We start from the raw sequence: 23,817 nt of genomic DNA, 5'->3' as shown, positions 1-23,817 counted from the left end.
ATCGGGTATAATCAGTTGGAGATGATCCATAAACCCACGAGATGATGAGGCAATACCTGCTATTCTGAACGTTATCTTATAAATTAATGCTACACCTTTTGAGCTTTCTAGGGCACGGGACAGGGGCATATCGTAAACGCTGTGTCATGGCCCTTTAAGATACGCCATGTTTGCGCTCTTTGGTGCGTCACCGTAGAAGAGGATGATGCTGTTATGTAAAGCGCGCTGACAGAGCTGAACTTCACCCGAGTTACTGATGTGCGTCCCACGAAGAGGTTTATTAGCTGCTTTTAGAGCTTGAAGTGTTGCTTGTTGGGGAGTAGGGAATGTGGACATCGCGTGCGCACGGACCAGCGGCGCTGTTCAGTTCGGACTATCGACGTCTCACCATGAGTTCTCCGCTCCCAGTCCCCCTCGTGCTGTACAGGAAGCGTACACCTGACTCTTTCCCGATCCTTCTAGAAGAGATCCCACGTTTCTGGTTGATTGAATAGGTAAGAATTATCCGTGTTTGTTGTCTGTCTTCTCAGCTGTCACTGCTGTCACGCAGCTGACGGGATTGGGGGAGCGCAGCTGCACACCAAGCCTGCGCCCTGCAGCTCGGACTGCAGCCGCGCAGGTGCTGCCGCGGTCCGAACTACGAGAACCTCTAATCTGGAGCTTCGTGTGACAATATACTGTTAGATTGGCGTGTAACCGGATGTTTATCTTGAGCATAAGTTCGTACAAAATTGCATAGGACTGACATGATTCGCCAGACAGCTAGACCTGATCTTCAACTTTCTTTTTTGCGCACGCTTGTGTCGAGTTGTTTTTGAGTGACTAGTAAGACTTGTACTGCAAATACACGCATGGCCATGGACGTGACTCCTGTTCTGTTGAAGACCTCCTCTCTTCAGAGGAGATTTCAAGGTTCAAATATATTTCAGAACTTGGAGTAGGGTAAGCTGTCCAATGCACTGACAGTTTCTCACTCGGAGGGCAGTTTATACGGATAGCAGTTTGTAGCATAAATGACTCCCACATGTCACCTTGTGTCAAACTTCTGTGAGTGAAAAGTAAGCGTCAAATTAGCGAGCCAAGTCTCCTGAAATTGCTCGTTTGGAGTATGGAATTGAATGTGTGTATTATGGACTTGTGCTTCACCCAGCGCTTCAGTGTGCTGCAGCTGTCACATTTACCCATAAACTCACTCCTCACAGACACAATGTCCAGTTTTATCTGCTCCTCCTTGCACATGGGAGAGCTGTGAGTGTGTAGTGGAGTGGTAAGGCTGGTGTTAGAGGCCAGTTAGAGCATAGTACTCTGTGAGCGATTTGTAGTTCGAGGAGAAAGTTGGTGTGTTCTGTTCAAGAACACAAGTGTTTGGACTATTGTTTTATGAGTTGATGAATGTATATGAACATGCACAGTGCTGTGCTCAAGCGTTTTTGTGTTTGCAGGGAGTTGGATCCTCAGACACAACAGGAACATGCTGAAGTCTGCATTCTTTTAAGAAGCCCCCATCTGAGCTCCAAGCTTGTTCTCCAGTGGGTGAACATGAAGGCTCAGGGCAACTCCATGGTCAAATATAGCAAGGTCAAGGACAAGAAATGCAAGGAAAAGACTTCGGTGGCTCGAAGGATAAAGGAGAATAAGCTGGAGAGAAGAAGAAACACAAATGTGAGCAGACACCGGAGGAAGGCCCTAAAAGTGAACCGCAAAGATGCATTAGACTGCTGTGTCCTGCTCACACGGCTGGATGTGGGAGATGTCAAGAATTCACCAAAAAATATGAGTGGAAAAGTGAAACAAAGAAATAAATGTGATCAACCCAGACTAAAGCATAGGCCCACCCAAAAAGCAGAGGAACCAAAAATGAAAAACTCCCATGCTTTTTTGAGGTTGTCACCAGAACCTCGCAGGCGAAGAATGGCCTCTCTGAATGCTGAGGCTGTTAACTCTCTACTGCTGTTCCGGGATGATCCACTGAGCTCTAGAAAAACACAGCTGCCTAAAGACAATCATAATGAACATGAGCCCAAAGCCCACAAACCCAAACGGAAAGCAACACAAACACAGCAAGATGTGGGTTGTAAAAATGCATCAGTCACACAGGACCAGAGCATTGACTGGCTAAGTATATTTGCACCTACACCTCGGCGACAGGCTGGCCTCACTGCTGCGACACTCCTCAAACTCACCAGTGCTCAGTACACAAACAAGAGGCAGAAGAAGAGGGAGGTCACACATGACGCTGAGAGCACCACTCAGTGTGACGCTCAGAGAAAATGCGACCACAAAATATGGACCCAACACACAAGGCAGAAGAAGATCAGGGGTAAGAGAAGGCTACAGGGTTGCTCTGGGTCTTCTGCTCAGGCTGTGACACCTGAGCTAAAAGACTGTGCTAAAGCTCCACTGCAGCATCCTCCCGCTCCCAGCTTCTCTCCGCAGGTGAAAGAGGAGCAGGTGGAGAACCAGGTATCGTCCTGCTACTGCTGCACTCAAGAGAAGTGTGTCCAGTACTGCCATCGCCTCTCCCTCTTCCTGCGGGACAAATCCTTTCAAGGACAGGACAGTGTGTTCCACCATCACCACCATCACCACCACCTCCCTGCCCTCGGCACACACTCATACACCTGTTTCCCTGGATATTACTTTCACTTGTGCCACCCCTCTGACACGTCACAGGAGCATGTGTACCCCAGCAGCAGAAAGGGGACCAAGCTGCTAGGGACCCAGAGCTCAGGGGCCTCAGGGATCTCTCACCCAGTCTACTGCTGCACCTCTGTGGAGCCCTGCTTTGACCCGTGTACAGTCAGTAGTTACCGGTCGTACTCCAGTATGATTCCAGCCATCTGCCACATGGGCTGTACCACATGCAACCACACTGTAAAGAAAGGTGAGGCACATTTATATTTGCAGAAGCCATTACGATGTGAGGCTGAGTGGGGCCGTTAACAGGAAAGTTACTACACAGTTGAGCTTTGTGAGTTGTAGTTACACAGTGGAAGTTTAGTAAGGAAACAGTTCTTTGGTAAGAAAAGTGTAATGCTCATATTTTCATAGATAAAAAATACTTCTATAATATATATAATGTAAATATAATAAATAAATGACAAATTAAATTGTACGTTATACTATTCTGTAACACTTCGAAATATTTGATAATTTGGTTAGGGAATTCAAACAATATAATAATGGTGTGAGCTTGTTGAATATTATTGTCTCTTTGGTCTTTTCTCTGGTTTCCTTCAGAAGAATACCCACCAGCAGTCAGTGGCCTGCACAGTCCCCCATCGCTCCCCATGTGTCCTAGTCCCAGAGTTCTCACTGGCTGCCCCATTTCTCCAGTGCCTCCAGCCGGACAATCAGTACACACTCCAGCCAAGCCCTCCGAGCCAAGCCAGCCCGCTGCCCCTTTGCGTCACAACTTTGCACAGAGTACCATGGCCTCCAGAGCCTCCCAGGTGGACTCAGTGGTCATCAGGAATAGAAAGCACACACCCAGTGCCAGTGGGGTGCGCTCTATCGTCAACAAGTGGCGCCATAAAAGCACCAATGGATGGCGGCCCGTGGGTCTGCCCTTTCAGAGGGAGGTGTTCACTGTGGTACGTTACTATAAGTCTGCTACTGTGGGAGGGGTATTTTTATTTTAATGCTGATTTGTTGATGCTGAAAAGCCTCAGTGTATAATGTCATAATCTTTTAATGTTATAGTGCAAAAAATGAACTCAGTTAATTTCTGCACATGGGCATTTAAGAGTATTTCTGGAAAGCAAAGGTCAAAACTTTCTTTCTTAATCATAAGCAAAAAATGCTTGAATTGAAATCTGAACTCTATTTCAGGCTTGTCTAATTTCCTGCAGCCTCAAATTTCGCTATGAAAAACATATATGCACTTCATTATAAAACCATAAATGTAAACTAAAAATGACAACCATGGCCCACCTGCTGTTATTAGGGTGAGGAGACTCCTGTGCTGAGGACTTGTTTCGAGGCAGTGCAGCGAGACGGAGATGTAATCCAGGTCCGAGACACAGTCCTTCTCAAGTCTGGACCAAGGAAGAAGAGTCTGCCTTATGTGGCCAAGGTGTCTGCACTGTGGGAGGATCCAGACTCAGGTCTAATACATGTCCCCTGTCTACCAAAGCCAAATCTCCGTTTCACACAAGATAAATTGTTTTGTGCTTTTAGGAGAGCTGATGATGAGTTTGTTTTGGTACTACCGCCCAGAACACACACAAGGAGGACGCAAGCCTAATGTTCACTGTGAGGTCAGATATTGTATTACTTAAAGGCAGTGATAATAGTTTGGTGTAAAAGATTTTGATGCATATATCAAGTGAACCTGCAATTATTCAGTTCAGTGACGGTATAGAGTGATGGATTTGTCAGGGAAAATATCTAATTGCAGTGCCTAGACAGGTGAAGGTCACAAGGTGATTCTCTGGACTCTCATTGATGTTGTTTTACAGAATGAGGTGTTTGCATCCCGACACCAGGATGTGAACAGTGTGGCCTGTATCGAAGACAAATGCTACGTTCTTACATTGGCACAGTATTGTCGGTAGGTTACTTATTCAAATGATGACAGATTTTTTTTTTTTTTTGATTGAGGTCAATTATATTCTAAAAGATGACTTGCCCCATATGAGAGGATTTTGTTTCGTGCAGGTTTCGTGCCTTGTTGAAGCGGCAGCAGGAGGGTGTTGGCTGCAGTGCTGCCTCTGTGGTACCCCCTGCTCTGGAGCATGGCTTGCCCACATACCACTGCGTACCCCCTGATATGGATCCCCACCTGGTCTTCTTCTGCAGGCATGTCTATGACTTCCGCTACGGTCGCCTGCTCAAGAACCTTCACTAGTCACATGATCCCTACTTGAGTTTTTCATCCAGTGGCACATACCATCTCTGTTCACCAGTACCAATAGGAAACCCACTTCCCAACTTATGAACCCTTATTGGTTCTGCTCTGTTTGAAATCACAATGTTGAGAAACAGAGTTGGTACAGGGCCAGTGAGCTGATGCCTGTATCGGGTGAATGTCAAAGGGCAGGGGTTGATTTCTCACGAGAGGAAGTATATAAAATGTCACTGTAGCTGCTTTCTGTGAGGGAGTAAAGGAAAAAGAATATATCAAAGAAATGCAGAAAAACAGGAATCAGTTTGATTCATATATAAAATCAAAAGAATGAAATGTATCTTTTAATAGTCCTCACTTCAAATGAGCACCTTCTTTCACCATTGATCACATTCTCAACGTCTTACCGCAGCAGGTCCATCTGAACTCTGAACATTCTTAACCTAGATGTGGCTTTACATTGCACCTTCTGGACCATATTTTTTCCTGCCACATCGCTTTAGTCATGTTTATTCTTGTATCTCCTTATGACTCATGTATGTGGCGCTCTTTCTCTCGCTCTCTTGTTTTTCAAAAAAATCATGTCCATTTCTTTCTGTTAAAATTATTTATTGCTGTAACAACAAAAGTAGTTTACCACCAATGGGTAAAACAACACATTTACTTTTTGACCAATTTTGCCCTCTTCTCATCCCTTTTACAAAGCTTTGTGCCCTTGATAATGCTGCCTTATACCCATACCCCAGCCTTTCTATGTATAGGAGAACACCATATGTGATTCCTAATTCTTTTGAACTCCCATCACATAACAATACAGACCTGTGTCCATAAAGTCTCCCTCTGACATTAAGCCATACTGAAGTTTTTTGTACATTTACAAATATATTACAAAATGTAACAAAAATTATGTTTAGGATAGATAAAATAGGTTACACTAAGGATAAAAATTACCTTTTCTAACCAGTTTTTGCTCTCAGAGACAAACTGCTTATCATCTTTGATTACATCCACAAATGTCTCTGGTCTTCCTCGTCTACTTCCTGGCATCTCCAATCTCAACATGTCCTTCCCATATTTTTCCTGTTTCACATCTGTATGTTTTATATATATATACGTCTGCAAACAGCATCATTCGTGGCTCTTAAACTTGTCCTGCAATACATTTTTTACTAAGTCTGTATTATCCAAATGTGGGAAATTTTTAGGCTCTGCTATCTATGTTTGGATTGTATTTTCACAGTTGCACAGACATTTCAATTATTGCAATAGACTGGGAGGTCTTGAATAATTTTGATACATTGGCTGTTTGTTGGATGCTGGATGTAGTGTATGGGGATGTTCAGGTTTATATTCACTTTTGCTTAGACAACTCGGCAGGTGTTGAATTGTGAGTTCTTGTGTCCTCACTGAAATGGACTGTTGTGACAGTTGATTCCACTCTCTCTTAACTGTAGGTTATTGTAACTACTGCACAGATTATTTGTATGAATTTAAAAGGACCTCTGTATTATAAGAACAAATATTTATATGTAATAAATTATTTATCAAGTTAAGTGTCTTGCTGTGCAGCATTACACTTATCCACCAGATCATGGTTTTTATTTTTTCATAACCACAACTAAACTAATAGAGAAAAGCCTTAAAGTGGCAATATACAGATTTAAAATTAAGGATATATTTGAAGTCATGTAATGATTCTTTATGGTGAACTGCTCAAAAAGGTTGTAAATGTATGTAAATGCAGTTATGTTTGCACGGGACGTCTTCACTTGAGAATAGCTAATTTCTATCTGCAAAAATACTACAAATGAATCACTGCTATATACAATAGTTATGGTCAGTTACAGAGTAGCTTTATGTACAGTACAGCACTTCATCTTATGAGGTTATACAATGTCAATTTAATGATGAATAACAAGTCAAATCAAATCATGTCATGGTCAAAATCTGAATATTAAAACATTACAAAAAATATTATTGAACATCTAAAAATAATATTGCTGCATCAGGAATGACACTGCATATGATACTTTGTACACAATATCTTTAGACAACACTAACAATGACAGTTTGAGGGACAATAGTACATATGATTCACAAATCCTCTGAAAATGGTAGCAAGGACTTCACCCTTACCACCTCATTGAGTCCTAGAGGGGCTAATGGCTCGGGACTGGGGGTCATATTCAAAAAGGGGGTTATTTCTCTGGGCTGGGGGAATCATCTTCAGGGGGCTGGGGTTCTGGTGGCCTTTCACTTTGTGTCTGTGCCTGGTTCTGGTTCGGTGTCAGGAGGTACTCCAGCTCTTCTGCACTGATGGCCACTTTTTCTGGAACCAGCCACCGTTTGAAGTGTTCCAGAGCACTAAAAATGGCAAAGTAATAACTGAATCAATTTTATTTATCTGTATTAAGAGACAGAAGTGATGTGCAGTGCCACTTCACAGAAACATCATCCTCTCTGTGAGAGAGTGGGACTCTTAAGTAATATAAATTATGTCAATATACAGGCATTTTGTCAGAGTTTATTTTGAATCAAGTCATAGATTGTGCCTAAATTAAGGCTACTCATTTATAGAAAAAAAAAAAAAAAATAAATCACAAAAATTTTATTCATAATTTAAAATCTCAATTAACGCAATTCACAGAGTGGGTGGTGCACCAACACCAATCTTTAAAATTTGTGTAGTATGTGTAGTGTAGTGCTGCTTTTGTCCTGATTTAAATTAATTCAATCTGATAATAGTAACATTATTATGCAACAATGTGGCTAAAATAGCAAAATATTTTACTACTTTTTATTGTGTAATGAGTTTATTGTGGGTAATTTCAAGCTCTCCAAGGTGGCCAAGGATCCCCCCTCTTGGTAAAAGAGGGAATTTGAGGGAATTGGAACACCACTGGGTGGAGCTCTGATGACACGGATCTCTCTGAAGTTGTTCAGAGGCTGAGGATCCTGGTAATTCAGAAACACCCACAGTCTACTTAAAAGGGCGCATATAATACTATTTTCTGATTCATGTTATGATCATCAAAAACATACCTCTATAGTTGGCTGTTATTCCCTCAAGCTGTAAAAACTTCCACCTTCTTATGTCATGTGGTAATACAGGGAGCACTCTGTGTTTTTAAGATCCATACAACTTCACTAGAATAATCTAGATAATTTCCACCTTGGAATTGCCAATTGCTACAAAACAAAAAGGTGAGAGTCTACTTGAAAATTACTGCTTCGTGACATCACAGTGTGGAATAGAGCATTTTGAGGTTTGGAGATATACAGAGTTTAATAATGCAGGATTACTCAAACATGAATTGAATGACACATCGTGGCTAAAAACAGGTGGATTACAGTGACAACAGTGATTTTAATTTGAATCATACCCTTCATCCAGGTCTCCTTCTTGGAAGAGCTCCGATGTCTGAGCATCATGCAGGAAACGGTCCCAGCATTCTTTTTTGGCCTGAGACAGTGAACGCAGCATGTCTCTTGAAGTTACATCACTGGACTGGCCTTTCAGTCTCTTTAGACGGTTTTCTGCAACATAAGAAAATACAAAATCTTAACCCTGTGCAGCGTTTTTAATCGATAACGCTGACATTCAAAATCAACATGAATATATTGTTCTGATAGTTATGAAAATGCAAACACTAAGCAATGGTCAAGACAGACCAAAAACCTCAGCACCTAAACTGGCGATGTACATTTCTGAATCCTCCATAGGCTCCCACTTGGCTCCGGATGAACAGGTAGAGGCCCCATGTGTTTGGCCATTGACCTGCACGGCTCTGGGCTGAAATGAGTCGCCGAAGTCGGATTTGCCCTCTGCAGCAGTCCCAGTTTGTGCTTGCGGGAGGCTGGAGCAGATTTCGGACCAGAGTTCTCCGCTGGACCGGACGTCTCCATCCTCAAAGTCGTCCACCATTGTCACAATAGCAAAAGTAGCTTGATATGTTCAATGGGAGATGCCAGTTCTGTCCAGTGTATTCATTTACTCTGCAACACATGCACAGAAGATGCACTGTTAAACGACAGCGACAACAACAACACACCTCACCAATATAATGTTTGTGGAAACACCAATTCTATAAAGTATCTAACTCGTAACATTAATTTAAGGAAGAAAATGATCACCATTTGAAGCCTTGAAGCTACCTTTGTTGAGAAAAATCTTCTTCCGCGTTGTAAAACTAATTATTGGCTATTAAATCCGTCCATCAATAAAGTTAAAATGTGATTGGCTCTCTGTTACATTGGCATGTCTATGTGTAGCCAATCCTTGCCTCTGTCTCCCGGAAGTTTGAGACAGTCTGTGGGAAGGTAAACAATTCTGCTGACCTCTGATTTTTATGCATTGCATTTAAGTATGTAATCATATCTCTCGTTGTATTAGTATCATAAATTATAGGCACATTGTATATTATGACGTGCGCTTAAACTAATATACACGTATATGTTTTAAGTTCGTAAAAAGCTATTATTTGTTACACTGTTTGAGTAACATTTGCGTAGTGTGCTGTGGTTTCAGGCATAGACTGTATAAAGCATATATTAAATATATAGTCTGTGGTTTCAGGTGCGACATGTCGCCACATCTTGCGGCAGTGTAGGAGATGCACGTGCTGCGCGTGGCTATCGTGGTCCCTATGGGTTTGCTCCTGTCCCGGACCATGGCGTGGATGTCCAGCGGGAAAACTCACCCAGAACTCATCAGCAGGCTCAGAGGTGATGGTTCTTTGAGCATGAGTAGCAAGGCAGTTTCACGTTCAGTGAGAGTCGTGTAGTTAATGCACGTTATTACGGACAGGTAATTATGTTACTGCAATTAGTTTCAATTGGATAAACTAATTGGATAAATAATAATTATAATAATTTAATCTTTACATTGTACTTCATGTTACTTCTGTTTCATATGGGTAAGCCCAGTAATTAACTATAAAATGTCTCTGTGTGTGTCTCCTTCTGATACTGTATACTGTATTTCACATGCACAATGACACATCCCTGTGGAATGATCACATTGCTGCAACATATAACCTAGTGGGGGGAAACAGCACAAATATCATTACTAGATTAAAAGTGATTGCAATTACAATGCACTTGCTTACAAGTAAATTATACACAATTGTATTTTTATTATGTTATTCTTTTGCTTTTCATGTTTTGCAGATCACGGTGTAATCAAACATGATAGAGTCTTTGAAGCCATGCTAGCAACGGACAGAGGACTGTACTCCAGAGATTATCCCTATGCCGACTCTCCACAGTCAATAGGTGAGTAATTTTACCAATCTTCTTCCATTTTTTCACTAAAGTAAACAGTTCAGTCATAATTGTCCGGTTACAGGTTACAGAGCTACTATCAGTGCACCGCACATGGTGAGTCTACTATACAGAAAAAAAAATTAAATTTACACTGATTTTATTGTTGTAACAAATTAGTTTCTGTATGTAACAGCATGCCCATGCTCTTGAAATACTGCACGACAAACTAATTGATGGGGCAACTGCTCTAGATGTGGGGTCTGGGAGTGGTTATCTTACTGCCTGCTTTGCACGAATGGTAAGTGCTTATTTGTTTTAACAATGGGCAGCATGTAGAAGCTGCAACAGTTTTATGTCATGTTTTTATATATTTCTTGTAGACAGGTCCTACAGGTCGTGTAGTGGGTATTGAACACATTGATGAACTTGTGAAAATGTCTGTAAAAAATGTGCAAACAGATGACCCAGAGCTCATCTCCACTGGCCGCATTAGGTTTATTGGTGAGTAATACAATGATGTCAAAAGCAAGTGTGTCCAGCTGCTCAAAGTAATGACTGTCTGTCATAATGTCCTCTGCCCTCAGTTGGAGACGGGAGGCTGGGGCACCCAGAAGGGGCACCATATGATGCCATCCATGTTGGAGCAGCTGCAGCTACCATTCCTAAGGCGGTGAGGGCATGTTATTATCATTATAATAATAATAATTAATTATTATTATTATTACTAAATATCATAACAATGAAATTACAACTTAGAAGATAAAAAGTGGATGTTAATTATTAATTTAATGAATTGCTGTTCTTTTGTCTCTGTCTTTGTGGTTCTGAAGCTGCTAGAGCAGCTGAAGCCTGGTGGAAGGCTGATTCTTCCCGTTGGTCCTGACGGTGGCAGTCAAGTCTTAGAGCAATATGATCGACAGAGTGACGGTACCTTCCTGAAGACTGCGTTAATGGGAGTGGTCTATGTCCCACTTACTGACAAGAGGCATCAGTTTCCTGGGTATGTTTTTATGATGTGTACATGTACCCTTTTGTCAGATACAAGTAATACATTCACAGGACGGGGTGTTTGAACAAATGATTCTGTCTCTCCAGAGGGGAGCTCTGATGGCGTGTTATTGCTTCTACAGGAGATGGTGCTGGTGCTGTGTCTCTGAGCCCAGGTAGTGTTTGTGTGGTTTGCTGCCCAGAGGACATTGTGGCTATGTCTCTGCCAGTCTTCCTGTGTCCTTGGATTTTTCTTTTCATAGGGTCAAAAATGTGCTGCTAACAAAATGGTTCTTAAATTATAAATGATCATGTCTTTAATGACTTGTCGGGCTTTTTATCAGGCTTATAATGGCTTTTCTGTAATCCTATGACCAACAACATTTGTTTATTAGTCTACAAATAAATTGTGACAAATTTAGTGTTGATCTGCAGTAATGGGTAAAAAAACATAATGACATGAATGGCAAAAAAGCCCAACAACATTAAAATGTTATTTGTATTTTGCACCTTTCTCATTCCTTTAGCACTCTTCTCATGATATGTATTTGTGTTTTATTTTGGTTACTGCCAACATAAAGCGTGTCTTTTATTTGTTTTCTTGGTTTGGAACGTAATTTTACAAATGTTTTACAAATTTTACATTGATTTGTTCTGACTTGAGTAATTGAAGGCCCTTGCAAGTTATTATCATTATTACTGTTGTTATTGGATATTAATTTGTGACATAATTTCTGACTGTGAGAGAGGTACTTCAGCACTTTTAAAGCTGAAGAGATGACAACAACAAACCTGTATGTATAGAAATGTATTCCTTGCTAAATTATTAAATATTATATATAATATTATATCATATTAAACACATAATTTGAAAAACAGCTGTGCTCAATATGTCTTGTGTTATGAAGTGACAATATTGTACTTCAAATGACCATAGTCTGAAACCTGCAATGAATTGAACTACAATTTGACGTCACTATTGTGCGCCGTTCTCTTGAAGGACCTCAAGGTACGAGGCAGCCAGAAAGTAATGCACCTGAGGTTTTATGCCAAATATAGGCATTTTCTCTTTTCAAGCTTCAACAATTGTCAGAATAGTTTGATATTATCTTCGTCGCACTGCAGGCTGTCTTCTTGTAGTTTTCCAACAGTCTTCAGGACAAATCGCACAGTGCTTATGGAGCAAGTGGAACCCACGTTGTTGGCTGAACAGGAGGGTACAGCCTCGGACATTACCGAATTCACTAAAGAAAAAGTGTCAAGGACAGAAAATAAGCAGTGCGATTCGGGAAAACGCAAAAACGACGAGCCAGAGGAAACTGAGAGAATAGGACGAGGGAAGAGGCGAAGAGGAGCGGGAGCAAAGAAAGTTTGCCCTGGAGAGAGGTACGTCCCTCCGCCGCAGAAACGCAACCCTGGAGTTAGCTTCAATCAGGAACATTTCAGTGAGACAACCTACTATTTTGAAAACGGTCTTCGCAAAGTTCGTCCTTACTACCATGATTTCACAACATACTGCAAAGGACGCTGGGTTGGCAAGACTCTCCTGGAGGTTTTCAAAAGTGAATTCAGAGCTGAGTCCATGGAGTACTACCAGAGAGCGGCCAAAGAGGGGCGCATACGCCTGAACGGCACACCTGTGGACGACCTCTCCATTGTGCTAAAAGTAAGTAACTCTGATAATGACATCTACGTGATTATCAGTATTATAAAGAGATAGTTTTTTAGACCTTTAAATAATCCAACTTGGTAACCACTTGTATAATTTGCCTGTAAAAGTATCTTGTTTATCATTTAGTTATTTGATTATATAATTGCCCTCCATTTTCCCTTCTGCACAGAACAATGACCACATGAGAAACACTGTGCACCGCCATGAGCCTCCTGTGGTGGGGAAGCCTTTGAAAATCTTGGCTGATGATGGTGAAGTCCTGGTGGTGGACAAACCCTCCTCCATCCCGGTGCATCCCTGTGGCCGCTTCCGACACAACACGGTCATCTTCATCCTGGGTAAAGAGCAGGGCGTCTCAGAGCTCCACACAGTGCATCGACTGGACAGGCTCACCTCTGGAGTGCTGCTATTTGCACGAAACCTAGAGACTTCAAAAAGGCTGGACCAACTAGTCAGAGACCGACAGGCATGTCCCAGCTGAAAATAATGCTTAGAGCATTCTTACAATGAGATCACTGTACTCTAACTGAGTTGTTCTGTACTTGCAGCTTGTAAAGGAGTATGTGTGCCGGGTGGAGGGGAAGTTTCCAGAAGGGCAGATCACCTGTGAGGAGCCCATTCTGGTGGTTTCCTTCAAAATTGGCTTGTGTCGTGTGGATCCTAAAGGTAAAGAATGTCGCACTGTGTTTGAGAGGCTCAGCTTTAATGGCAAAACAAGTGTGGTGCGCTGTTTACCACTTACTGGCCGCACCCATCAGATCAGAGTGCACCTACAGTACCTGGGCTTCCCCATCCTCAATGACCCCATTTATGGCTCCTCTGCCTGGGGTCCACACAGAGGTAAGGGAGGACTGCTGAACAGGACTAACGAGGAGCTCCTGCAGGCTCTGGTGGAAGAGCACCGGTCTCAGGAGAGTCTACACCTCTTGGACCTACCCGAGGATGCCATCAGGGAGGCTGAAGAAATTAAAACTAAAAATATCTGTAAAGATGGGTACATAGGTGGAACCAATCACCTGTCAGATAGTTGCATAAGTGATCAATTTGAACAGTACAGATGCAACAGATTCCAGCATTAAGGACAATTATTCAAGCAGTGAGAACCCTGTCAAAGGCTCTGATGCCGAGTTTTCAGCTCCCAGCGCGATTGCAACGAACAGTGAACTGGACCACCTATGCAGTGAATGCAAGCTTGTACGAGCTGACCCCACAGAGAAGGAGCTCATTATGTATTTGCATGCCTTACGCTACAAAGGTCCTGAGTTTGAATATTCAACACATTTACCAGAGTGGGCAGAAGAGGACTGGAAAGAGACTCTTTAAGGCCCACTCCTGTCATCAAAACTTTATTTTGCAGTTTGGATGAAACATTTAGTTTTTCATGCATACATCATATAAATTATTGTTTTTGGAGTGATGGCTGCATTTCTTGAAATAGCAAAATTGTATAGTTAGTACTGTCAGACCTGGATAAATAATGAAGAAGGATGACAAAGAAATGCCTGTAATCCTTCAGTCGTCCAAATCAATAGGGCTACTTCCTGTCAGAACTGAGGAATCTTTCTGGATGAGCGTCCAATTGACAGAATTTAATTTAATTTTCTTTTGCTGTGTTATGTGTTAAATACAAAATAATTGTATGTACTTGGTCTCCCTAAAAGTGATGATATCAGATTGCATTTACAAAAGTTATACAACTTGTTCATTATTCTTTTAAAAGAAATTGTTTTAGATCATGTTTATGCATTAGTCTTGGACATGTATACATCAGTGGAATGGTAATCTCCAAGATGGCATGTGTATTCAAAGAAAAATTGTAATTCTGAATAGGTGGAGAAAGGTTTTAACAAAATCATCTAAATGAGACATTTTGTGCTGTTAAGATTAGATGTGCCTTCTCTTTTAGTACCGTTTTTCCTGTCTTTTACAGGCAGATATGCTTTCTGTTATTGAACTCCATTTATGACAAAGAGGTAGAGACAACTATTGATAAGTTAAAATCTTGACTTAAGCACTTGATACCGCAAATATTCTGTAAGTGGTTGCATGTGATATGAACGTACAGCAGTATTTTAACCCTGGTTTAAAAATGCACTATTTTAATACAAAAATATATAATTGCATTTTAGTTGAATTGAGGCCATTTCAGAAAGGGAATTATATTCATTCTGCTTATGCCCTATTAAATTATTGTATTACTTTGTACACATGCATGTGTACAGTAGTAGTGTATATATATATAATAGTATAAGTACCACTTAGGGGGGTTCAAGTAAAGGCTTTAATCCTTTTTACAACAGCTGTGACTAATTGATACATGCATACTGGAGATCCTTGTTTAATGAAGCCTAGAAATTCTGTCCATAAATACAAAGAACAGAGCCAGTGACAAAGGGCAGCCCTGGTGGAGTCCAACATGCACCGGGAACAGGTCTGACTTACTGCCGGCAATGCAAACACAGCTCCTGCTCCAGGCATAAAGGGACCGGACAGCCCTTAGCAAAGGGCCCCGGATCCCATACTCCCAGAGCACCCCCCTACAGGACACCACGAGGGACACAGTCGAATGCCTTCTCTAGATCCACAAAGCACACGTGGACTGGTTGGGCAAAGTCCCATGAACCCTCGAGCATCTGATGGAGAGTGTAGAGCTGGTCAAGTGTTCTGTGACTGGGACGGAAACCAGACTGCTCCTCCTGGATCTGAGGTTCGACTGTCGGTCAGATACTTCTCTCCAGTACCCTGGAATAAACCTCACTGGTGAGGCTGAGGAGTGCGATGCTATTTGCAATGAAAAATGCCTTGAATTGCAAGTATTTTAATGAACATTTCACACACCAAAATTACATACTTTATTGAAAAAAGTGCAAAATTTGTGTGGACACAAAAAATTTTTTGATGGAAATTATTTTGTTTGTCAAGAATAGTGTGCCATATTTGTACTGTATCTCTTAATAAGTAAATCTGCAAAGGCAATGATGATTCCATATCTGAGGTCTCAGCCTATAAAATCTTACATAAATTAATTATACTGCACGGTAAAACATGCTACTGTTGTTTTTATACACAGAAAAAGACAACATATTACATCCAAGTATGCATAACTATACTTGGGACACTGCTACCATATTGCACAGTGCTGCTAACCTCAGCAGCTGTCATCCTGCTCTCCTCGTCTCTTAATCCACACGTCTGGTAAGTCTGGTTTACTGTTGGGTAAAATGACCACTTCACTGCTCTTGCCTCTGTTTTCGCTCTCATAAGGTGTGTCTTTCAGAGACAAACGAAGAGTATCCCTTTTTTCATTTAAGTGTCCAGGTGGCTGCTGCTCCTCTTCCGTGGATTGCAGTGATGTGGAGGCCTGTGCTTCTATAATGCTCAGACAGGTGTCATTGGAGTCCTCCAGGCCCTCATATGAGCTCTGTGACAGGGTCCACAGTGGTTTGTTATGTGCTCTGGCCTCGTCTTTGCACACAGACAGATGGTCAATTGTCTCTAGAGTGTGAGTGGCTGTAGTTTCCTCAAGGCTGGAAGAGGAGGAGAAGGGTGTGTTACTCCAGTGTTTAAGGCCACTGCAGTGACCCCTGCAGTCAGTGCACAGCAGTTTGTCTTGATGCAACTGGTTAGGTTGCATGCTGGTCTCTTTGTAAGGAGAGGATGTTTGCAAGGCTGGAGGCGTAGGACACATTTTGTGTTGATGAATGCACATGTCTTCTTTGCTACAAAACTGGATCTCATCTGAGAGGACAGAAGGTCTATTGGACAATTTGCTGGTACAAGTACTATTTTCAAAGCTGTCACTGAGTCTATAGGCTAGAGGTTGCAGCTCATACTGCTCATGTCCCTGACCAGAACCAACAGTGAGCTTCTGTCTCTGCGGACGATGGTGGTTGGGGTACAGATAGCCCCCTCCATCCTGGTGGTCATAACTCCTCCTCACTCTGTTTTTGTCAAAAGCTCCATTAGCCGCAGATGAGGAGCTGGTGTTTACCGTCACACAAGATTCAGTCTGTTCCATGTAACAAGGAAACATGATCCTGCCACAGTTATGCTGGGGTCCAAAAAAACAGCATAGAGACTGAAAAAAGAACGTAGCAAATCCACAGGCCACACATTTCACCAAAAACAAAAAAATACCTAACTTTCTAAACAGTAAAGCAGTTGATGGTAACATAATAATCCCCATACAAAAGAAAGCCCCAGAAACTACTGCAACAGGACAGCCCATCCTTTTAGTGGCATGCACCACCTTCCCAATTTTATCTGAGTGTGGAGCTAGGCTGTAGGATATGCAGTAGTTAGCTATGAAGTCGACAGCCAACCCCGCAGCACAGGATATAAAGAGGGCCTCGATGCCACTCAGTTGCCACTCAAGCAGAACCAAGAGGCCTATAGTGACAAAGACAGTGCCACCAACTGCCACCATGCCATACAGACTCAAAGGAATATTCCAGGTACTAACCAGAAGGAAGGCAAATGTCAGGGCCACAGAAAAACCTGATACCAGCAATGTCTCTGAGCCCAGGGACTGCTGCAAATCCAACAGAGAAAGCTGGCTTACGAACCATCCACGACCGAGGCCTGGGGGAGCACCAGATTTCTCCCTATTAAACCATGCAAGGATTTGTCCGTAGTAAACACTGGTGGTGGTGTAATTAAAGCTGTAGAGGTATGTGGTTCTGAATGCTAAAACAAGGGCAGCGATTTGTCCATCTGTGTGGAAATACACTCCTCCAGCATGAGCTAGGCGTCCCTGGCTGTAGCGCTCTGCCAGCAGCAGACTCAGACACCGCTCAAATACAGCAGGATGGAAGGGGAAGGTCTGGTTGGCACAGCACAGGTCATTGGCTTCTGAGCAACGCCGCATTGAGACCCACTCTACTAACTGCTCTACCAGGCATATGTTTTCTACCATGCCTTTATCTTCAGGAGATGGCGGCAAATAAAAGCTTTGATTCTGAACATGTGCACACAGATCCTTCAACCAAACCTGGGAGTCAGGGCTGCTCATGTTAAACTCTGGGTCCAGGACTAAAGAGTTGTTGCTGTGTGGGTTGAAATGGTCTCCGTTATCAGTGGCTTTCACCCCCCAAACTAATTGTAGGCTAAGAGGCATGTCTTCCCCATTTCTCTGGCGCTCAAACATAAACATGTGGCGATACTCTGCATCATACCTCTCAAATGGGTGACTGGAGCGGAACAGTTGAGTAACTTTGCTCTCCAAAGTAGGCAGCTTCATGCCTGGCTCCACACAGGCCATGTATGTGCCCCCAGCAGCAAGCACAGCAAACCAGCATACCCAAATGTACCGAAACTTCACTACTCCACATGGAAGGATCTTCAAAAATAACAGATTTGACGTATCACTGAGCCCTCTTTTAATCTCTCTTGCTTTCTGACTGAGATTGAACAGACATTTCTTACGTGAACTTGTCTCCCAGAATCCGTTGGTGTTTTGGGAGCAGCAAGGTCTCCATCCCTGAACAATGACAGGGGATGAATTCATGTAGTGTTCACGCAAAATGAAAGAACACGGCAGCCACACTAATGCTAGGAGTGAACTGATACAGGAGGCTGTGCCCAAGTAAATGGCAAAACATTGAATAGCTGGAAGGCTGCTTAGAAAACCAGAGAAAAACGCTGCACTAGAGGTCAGTCCTGAGGCTATAATTAGATAACAAACTTCATGCAGAATTCTGTTGACTCTCTTCTCTAGAGAGATACAAGGTCTCTGGGAGAGCAATAGGTTCCAAAAATCTGCAAATATAAAACCTGATTTGAACAGCTCCCTATGAGAATAATGGCTGCAGTAAAGTTCACTAGAGGAAAGAAAGTCAGACGGTAAACGACTTTGTACAAGAAGTACGATGTGAGGAGGGAGCCAGCAATGGCTAATACCGATAACATTACAACGAATGGTGACTGTAGATAGATGGCCATGGAGAAAAGGAGGGACAAGACAGCTAGGACAGGGTAAACACAATCCCTCAAAAGGTAAAGTCTAAAAAGGCTCTGCTTGATGCCAAAGTCCATGCCAGTGATCGTGGTGTTATTGTAAGACAGATCTCGTCCTTCCAAAGTATTCATGTAGATCTCCATCATTTGTTCTCCTTTCTGCACTGGGAGGAATAAGAGGCTGTACTTTAAGGTAGGGATTTGGTATGCCATTGTCTGAGGACCAAGAAAGTCCTTATCCACCAGAAAGTGCAGTATCTGGAACACCACACGGGACTGTTTACAACGGCTGGGAACAAAAGCACAGCCACCATGTTTGGGTCTGTCCACACAGGCCTCCACAAGATGTCCTTCATGATAGTATGGAGCACATTTACGCAGCAGGCTCAGAGACTCTGAAACCTATAAGAGACATACATTATGTCTTTTATAGATATGTAGAAACTTGTGAAATTGTATTTTATCTACAGTATGTAAAAGTAACCTGGTGTGAAGTGAGGCTGAGACAGCGGGATGCATTTGTGAGCACAGCTAAGTAGTTTCCTAGGGACCAGCTGGGGCAACAGCCGCTGCTCAGCCCAGGCTCGCTTCTCAGGGGACGCTGGCAAACATCCTGAAAGTGTGCCTGGGACCGGATCTTGAACAAAGGAAGAAAGATACACAATGGCAACTGCATGAAGACTGAATATTAGGAAATTGTGTGGCATACCCTGGACTGCTCCATCTCACACATGGATTGGATGGTCTTCAGGCTCCACAGACTGGCTGCATTTTCAGATCTGAACACAAGCTGGGCCAGATGCTCACCTATATATGTAATGCACACAATCACAAAGGAGGATTTGTGGAGGTACATTGTGAGTACCTTAAGATTGCATGTGGTAGACTTCATTCATTAGGACTATATTGTACATTTGACCTCTACTTCCTTGTATCTGAGTGTGTGTGCCAAGTTGCATGACACATGATGTGTGTGCCGCTGACCTGGAGCATCACAGAGGAAGGAGTCTGGAGTGGAGTGTCTGGCCAACATCCTTCTGGCACGCACTCTGCTGCTGTTCTGACTGACATCTCCTCCCACTCTGCACCATGCACAAAACAGACTACATTACTGAATGCACTCTATTCTTTTGTAATTGGATATTAGAATATCTGTGTGCTCTTATTTAAATTTGAATGAATAAAAAAGGCTTTATTGTGGGGTTTATTATTGTATTATGGACAAAAGAATATAACCAGAATACTGTCCTTGTGTACTCCCATTACAGTTATGTTTACCCGGCACAGAGCAGAGTATAGCATGCTGACCTTGGACTGAGTGCCTGTGGCAGCAAAGACAGAGTCCTGCCAGGGCCTGTGTTCTGCAATAGCTGTTGCAAACTGGACTCACGCAGGTTGATATATGTCCCCCGTGGCTCGAAGCCCTGCAGCCGAACACAGAGACATCAAAGAGTGCCCTCTGTTCTCCATCAGTGTCAACAAGCTTCTGGACATGCCATGGTAACGTTGAACTTTACTGTATGTACTACTGACATGAGGCTCAAAGGAAACCAACTCTTTCCCATTACTGCTCTTGAGCATTGTAAAAGCAATTACAGTTTTGGATAGAATAGATGGGGATACAGTTTATGTCTAACAAAAAGCAGCTATGCAAGACTCACCATTAGAGGGTTGGAGAAATCTGGTAATGGGCCTATCAGAAGTGCTGCTCCAGAAAAGCCCAAGAGTAGCAGAGCACAACCCAGCAGCAAACCTAATGGGTGCTCAACCAGCAACTGACTATATCTAAACCAGACACAAACAAGTGGGGTTATCCATGTTTACAGCAGAGATTGTTTTTTGACACTCACATCCTGATGATCCGTGAGAGACCTCCATCCCTGCAGGAAATGAAAAAGGCTTCTGTAAATGGAACTAGCCATTCACATTTTAATTACACACACAGAGTAAAAACAGTGATACCTGACAGTCAGTGCCTGTTTTGTTTTGTGCGGTCCACTGTCAACTGAACTATGTAGCCAGTGGCAGCGGACTGGTCCAGAACATGAGGACTGGGCAGAGCTGAAACTCTGACCCCCCCTCTTCTCACGGTTTCCCCTGGAACCTCTGGGGCAGCTGTTGCAGGTGCCCGCTTGGCTGGAGTGAGGGCATGTCCTGGGTAAAGGAGAGTCGAAAGGTTCCAAATGGGACATCTGTGGGACCTGGAAACAAGAGGAACCTTCTTTAGTGTACTGCTTCACACTGTTAAGAATCACAGTTTAGAATTGCTGCAGGACAAGTGACTTTAAGGTGATGGTGTTGAGCTGAATATTGGTACCTGGTGGTAAAGCTTGCAGGAGGAGGAGGGCCTTCCCAGGCTGCTGCAGCTGTCACACAGCCTTCCCTCAGAGAGGAGCCCCTCCTCAGAATGATCCACTGTGCACTGGTGCTCAGGGGGACACAGAGCGATGGATGGGGGATCACTATGGAATACACAAGGCCCAGCGTTTACCATGAAGGGGGGCTTGAGTACAGAACATACAACTCATGGACTACAGCACTCAATGCAAGAGAGGTCCAGTGTGCTTAGTTAAACGCTTTATAATAATTAATAGGTAAAGACAAAACATTGTGTGCATCTATCGATATTGAGCAGGATGCAAGCTAGAGTGGGGTTTCATGTTTGTTTTTCCACTAGGGTCTTTGGTAAAATGTTTTGCTGTGTCCTGCTCTGTCTCCAGGGCGACAAAGTCAACAGTCGATTCACTGATGTGTTATCCCATAATAACCCGGGAGTTCAGAGTTAATGAATAGTCTTGTGTACACTGTCACAGGATAAATGACCTCATTAACCTGAGATTTTTTTCTTTTTTTTTTTTTTTTTTAAACAATAAATCTGCTAAATAAGTCTATTCATGCTCTTCAGTTAAATGCATTGGTTATAGACAAGGGCAGGCATTGCCCACACAAATGAAATTATTGCCCACCCGAATTCAATAGACTAGAACTGGGGCTGTTTGGCATCAGACATCATTTTAAAGAACTGTATGTAAGATCTGATTTGATTATTTAAAATTTCATAAACCTGATCTATCTGTATCCCAAGGTACGGTAAACATGTTCAAATCAAATATTGCACTTGTAATAATTCTAATGGTGATTCATTCTTACTTACAAAAACATTGGACATGATGTCCCATTTATTTATTATAATTTTGTGTTTTGGATGATTAATCAAATAGCAGAATGAGCCTCACATGAGTCTCATTTGGGTCACCAGTTTCAATGAAACCCCAATAGTTTTGAACCTAAAAATTCTCTGATCTGAATTGTCACTACCTGAACCCCAGTACCTGCCGCCAATCATTAATCAGTGCTATTACAGTGGCTTCTGTGTTCTGACAAAAACTCAGAAACATTGAGAAAAAGTTATGTCCTCGATATGCAGGTTTAGGCACTGGTAACCCAGATTCAGTTGTGATTGTAATACTTTTTCCCAAAACAACAGGCTACATTTACTTCTTTTAAGGATAAATAGAATAAGTGACAGTACAGACTGCTGTTTTCCTGTACATTTAGTATAGCATCTTTATGTGCATAATTGTATTAGCCTAAATAAGCTCACATTTGTTACTGAATAGCCTATTTAGTGGTCTCTGCTTGTGGCAGTCAGAATTATTGCTCATTGAATTCCTGCATGGGTTTTGCTTTTCCCTTTAAATAAAAGTAAGCAGTTTACTTAATTATGAATTTACCAAGGAGGACCAAGGGTGGGGGAAACCAGGCCAATAGGATGCAAAAGTAACTCAGTCTCAACACTATGACTTAACATGGCAGATAAAAACCTGTTTATGATCCCTGTTTTATATGGCATTCCCAATACAAACAAATCCTAAAAAATAGAGACCGTTTAACTTGCGATAACAGCAGATCACACGGACACATGAGCTATAGCCTATACCAAGGGGTGTTAAACTCAAATTCACAGAGGGCCAAAATTTAAAACTGGGACTAAGTCGTGGGCCAAACTAAATATTTATTGAAAAATTTCAACAACATCAGCATGTTTTCTCTTATTTCGAGATATGTAATGTTAAACATTTTCTTATTAAAAAATAAATATTTAATAATAGTTTTGCTTAAACATTGAATCCAGAAAGAGCGTAATATAGAATAATAACAATGTTTTAAATAAAAGATGTTTCTATAGCCTATCTGTAGCCAGCGAGCCAGCTCTAATACATATTTGATCTGATCTTGCGGGCCAAATATAATTATATTGCGGTCCAAATTTGGCCCCCGGGCCTGAGTTTGACATGTCTGGCCTATAGGCTCTATAGTCAAGCACATCAGATCAAAAAACTGTGCCGCTGGTTTAGCTAGCCAATCCATTTCTGTTTATTGGCCTGTAGCGACAGTGCAAATGTAGTAAAATAGAATACGCTGGGTTTTCTGTCCTTTAGTTCATTACACTGGTCTCTGTTTCTCAATAAGCGACAGTCTGCTCAACTGGCTTTTCCATATCTTAATGAGATGCATATGAAAAGCGCCCACCTCTGAGCTGCGTCTCTCCCCCTCTCTCCGGGGGGGAAGTCTTCCATCGCTGTAGCCCCCGTGCTCTCCTCACGCGAGCACGCCTCCATCGTGTTCTGACCGTCCAACTCCACAGCTGTTTAATGAATGTTCACATCCATCTATCCACACGCTTGTCACGCAGGCAGCCTGTTTGTCCGTGATGCTCGCCTCCTCAGAAGAGGCAGTGAGGCAGAGGAGCGCGGTGATTGGCTCAGATCCGCTGATGATGCGCACTTGGTCCTATCGGAGCGGCACACTGCACGCAAGATTTCCATTATAGTAAAGCGCACAACAGCCAGCCAGCCTACCTGTAGTAGAACAGGCCTATGTCCAAATTTGAGCCAGTTCATCAAGAGGATCTGAATAAGGCTCAAGTAGGACCTGTCTGATTGACAACAGCGTGACAGAGTCGATGCCACCGTATCCAGGCACAACAACAGGATCAGCCTTTTAGAGCGTATCAGCCAGTATACAGACCAGTCTCTAGTCCTGTGAAGAAAAGATAGAAAAGGGACTATTACCAAATTGCCTACTTTCC

General features: G+C 42.5%; 5 protein-coding genes across 10 annotated transcripts; 3 read left to right on the top strand and 2 right to left on the bottom strand.

Annotated features, from left to right (window-relative positions):
* Nucleotides 1-44: 44 nt before the first annotated feature.
* On the top strand, nucleotides 45-6,435 carry bahd1 (bromo adjacent homology domain containing 1). 2 transcript variants are annotated; one of them, XM_020919424.2, is made up of 7 exons: nucleotides 45-494; nucleotides 1,443-2,884; nucleotides 3,244-3,593; nucleotides 3,947-4,106; nucleotides 4,180-4,259; nucleotides 4,461-4,552; nucleotides 4,660-6,435. In XM_020919424.2, exons 2-7 carry the CDS (start codon nucleotides 1,540-1,542, stop codon nucleotides 4,847-4,849), a joined length of 2,217 nt encoding a protein of 738 aa, XP_020775083.2. In that variant the 5' UTR covers nucleotides 45-494; nucleotides 1,443-1,539; the 3' UTR covers nucleotides 4,850-6,435. The 2 variants fall into 2 exon arrangements, with proteins under 2 accessions (XP_020775083.2, XP_020775082.2); XM_020919423.2 differs by having other exon boundaries at nucleotides 3,241-3,593.
* A 289-nt stretch (nucleotides 6,436-6,724) lies between these two features.
* ccdc32 (coiled-coil domain containing 32) lies at nucleotides 6,725-9,119 on the bottom strand. 2 transcript variants are annotated; one of them, XR_008633064.1, is made up of 5 exons: nucleotides 8,981-9,119; nucleotides 8,534-8,842; nucleotides 8,230-8,383; nucleotides 7,889-8,035; nucleotides 7,076-7,210 (listed from the first exon to the last, which is right to left on the bottom strand). XR_008633064.1 is itself a non-coding variant. In XM_020919363.2 (4 exons), exons 2-4 carry the CDS (start codon nucleotides 8,769-8,771, stop codon nucleotides 7,045-7,047), a joined length of 558 nt encoding a protein of 185 aa, XP_020775022.1. In that variant the 5' UTR covers nucleotides 8,772-8,842; nucleotides 8,981-9,119; the 3' UTR covers nucleotides 6,725-7,044. The 2 variants fall into 2 exon arrangements, 1 of the variants encoding a protein (XP_020775022.1); XM_020919363.2 differs by lacking the exon at nucleotides 7,889-8,035 and having other exon boundaries at nucleotides 6,725-7,210.
* On the top strand, nucleotides 8,882-11,966 carry pcmtl (l-isoaspartyl protein carboxyl methyltransferase, like). 4 transcript variants are annotated; one of them, XM_055159969.1, is made up of 9 exons: nucleotides 8,882-9,166; nucleotides 9,423-9,571; nucleotides 10,016-10,120; nucleotides 10,194-10,225; nucleotides 10,305-10,409; nucleotides 10,492-10,612; nucleotides 10,696-10,781; nucleotides 10,942-11,111; nucleotides 11,242-11,966. In XM_055159969.1, exons 2-9 carry the CDS (start codon nucleotides 9,460-9,462, stop codon nucleotides 11,276-11,278), a joined length of 768 nt encoding a protein of 255 aa, XP_055015944.1. In that variant the 5' UTR covers nucleotides 8,882-9,166; nucleotides 9,423-9,459; the 3' UTR covers nucleotides 11,279-11,966. The 4 variants fall into 4 exon arrangements, with proteins under 4 accessions (XP_055015944.1, XP_055015953.1, XP_055015948.1 ...); XM_055159978.1 differs by having other exon boundaries at nucleotides 8,888-9,166; nucleotides 11,207-11,966; XM_055159973.1 differs by having other exon boundaries at nucleotides 9,155-9,210.
* A 131-nt stretch (nucleotides 11,967-12,097) lies between these two features.
* rpusd2 (RNA pseudouridine synthase domain containing 2) lies at nucleotides 12,098-14,975 on the top strand. The gene is made up of 4 exons (XM_055160032.1): nucleotides 12,098-12,764; nucleotides 12,940-13,236; nucleotides 13,319-13,764; nucleotides 13,823-14,975. The coding sequence occupies exons 1-4, from the start codon at nucleotides 12,129-12,131 to the stop codon at nucleotides 14,091-14,093; spliced, it is 1,650 nt and encodes a 549-aa protein (XP_055016007.1). The 5' UTR covers nucleotides 12,098-12,128; the 3' UTR covers nucleotides 14,094-14,975.
* A 943-nt stretch (nucleotides 14,976-15,918) lies between these two features.
* disp2 (dispatched homolog 2 (Drosophila)) lies at nucleotides 15,919-23,347 on the bottom strand. The gene is given in 10 exon segments (XM_055160949.1): nucleotides 15,919-18,542; nucleotides 18,545-19,127; nucleotides 19,210-19,362; nucleotides 19,435-19,532; nucleotides 19,710-19,807; nucleotides 20,034-20,149; nucleotides 20,387-20,510; nucleotides 20,667-20,926; nucleotides 21,043-21,187; nucleotides 23,259-23,347. Coding segments are annotated over 10 exon segments (4,290 nt in total).
* Between the last annotated feature and the right edge of the window lie 470 nt (nucleotides 23,348-23,817).

The sequence above is a fragment of the Boleophthalmus pectinirostris genome, unplaced genomic scaffold, assembly GCF_026225935.1.
Source record: "Boleophthalmus pectinirostris isolate CB_2022bp ecotype Guang Dong unplaced genomic scaffold, ASM2622593v1 HiC_scaffold_10, whole genome shotgun sequence".
Taxonomy (NCBI): Eukaryota; Metazoa; Chordata; class Actinopteri; order Gobiiformes; family Gobiidae; genus Boleophthalmus; species Boleophthalmus pectinirostris.
The sequence above is the reverse complement of the archived record's forward strand: the minus strand, read 5'-3'. Positions and strand labels throughout refer to the sequence as shown.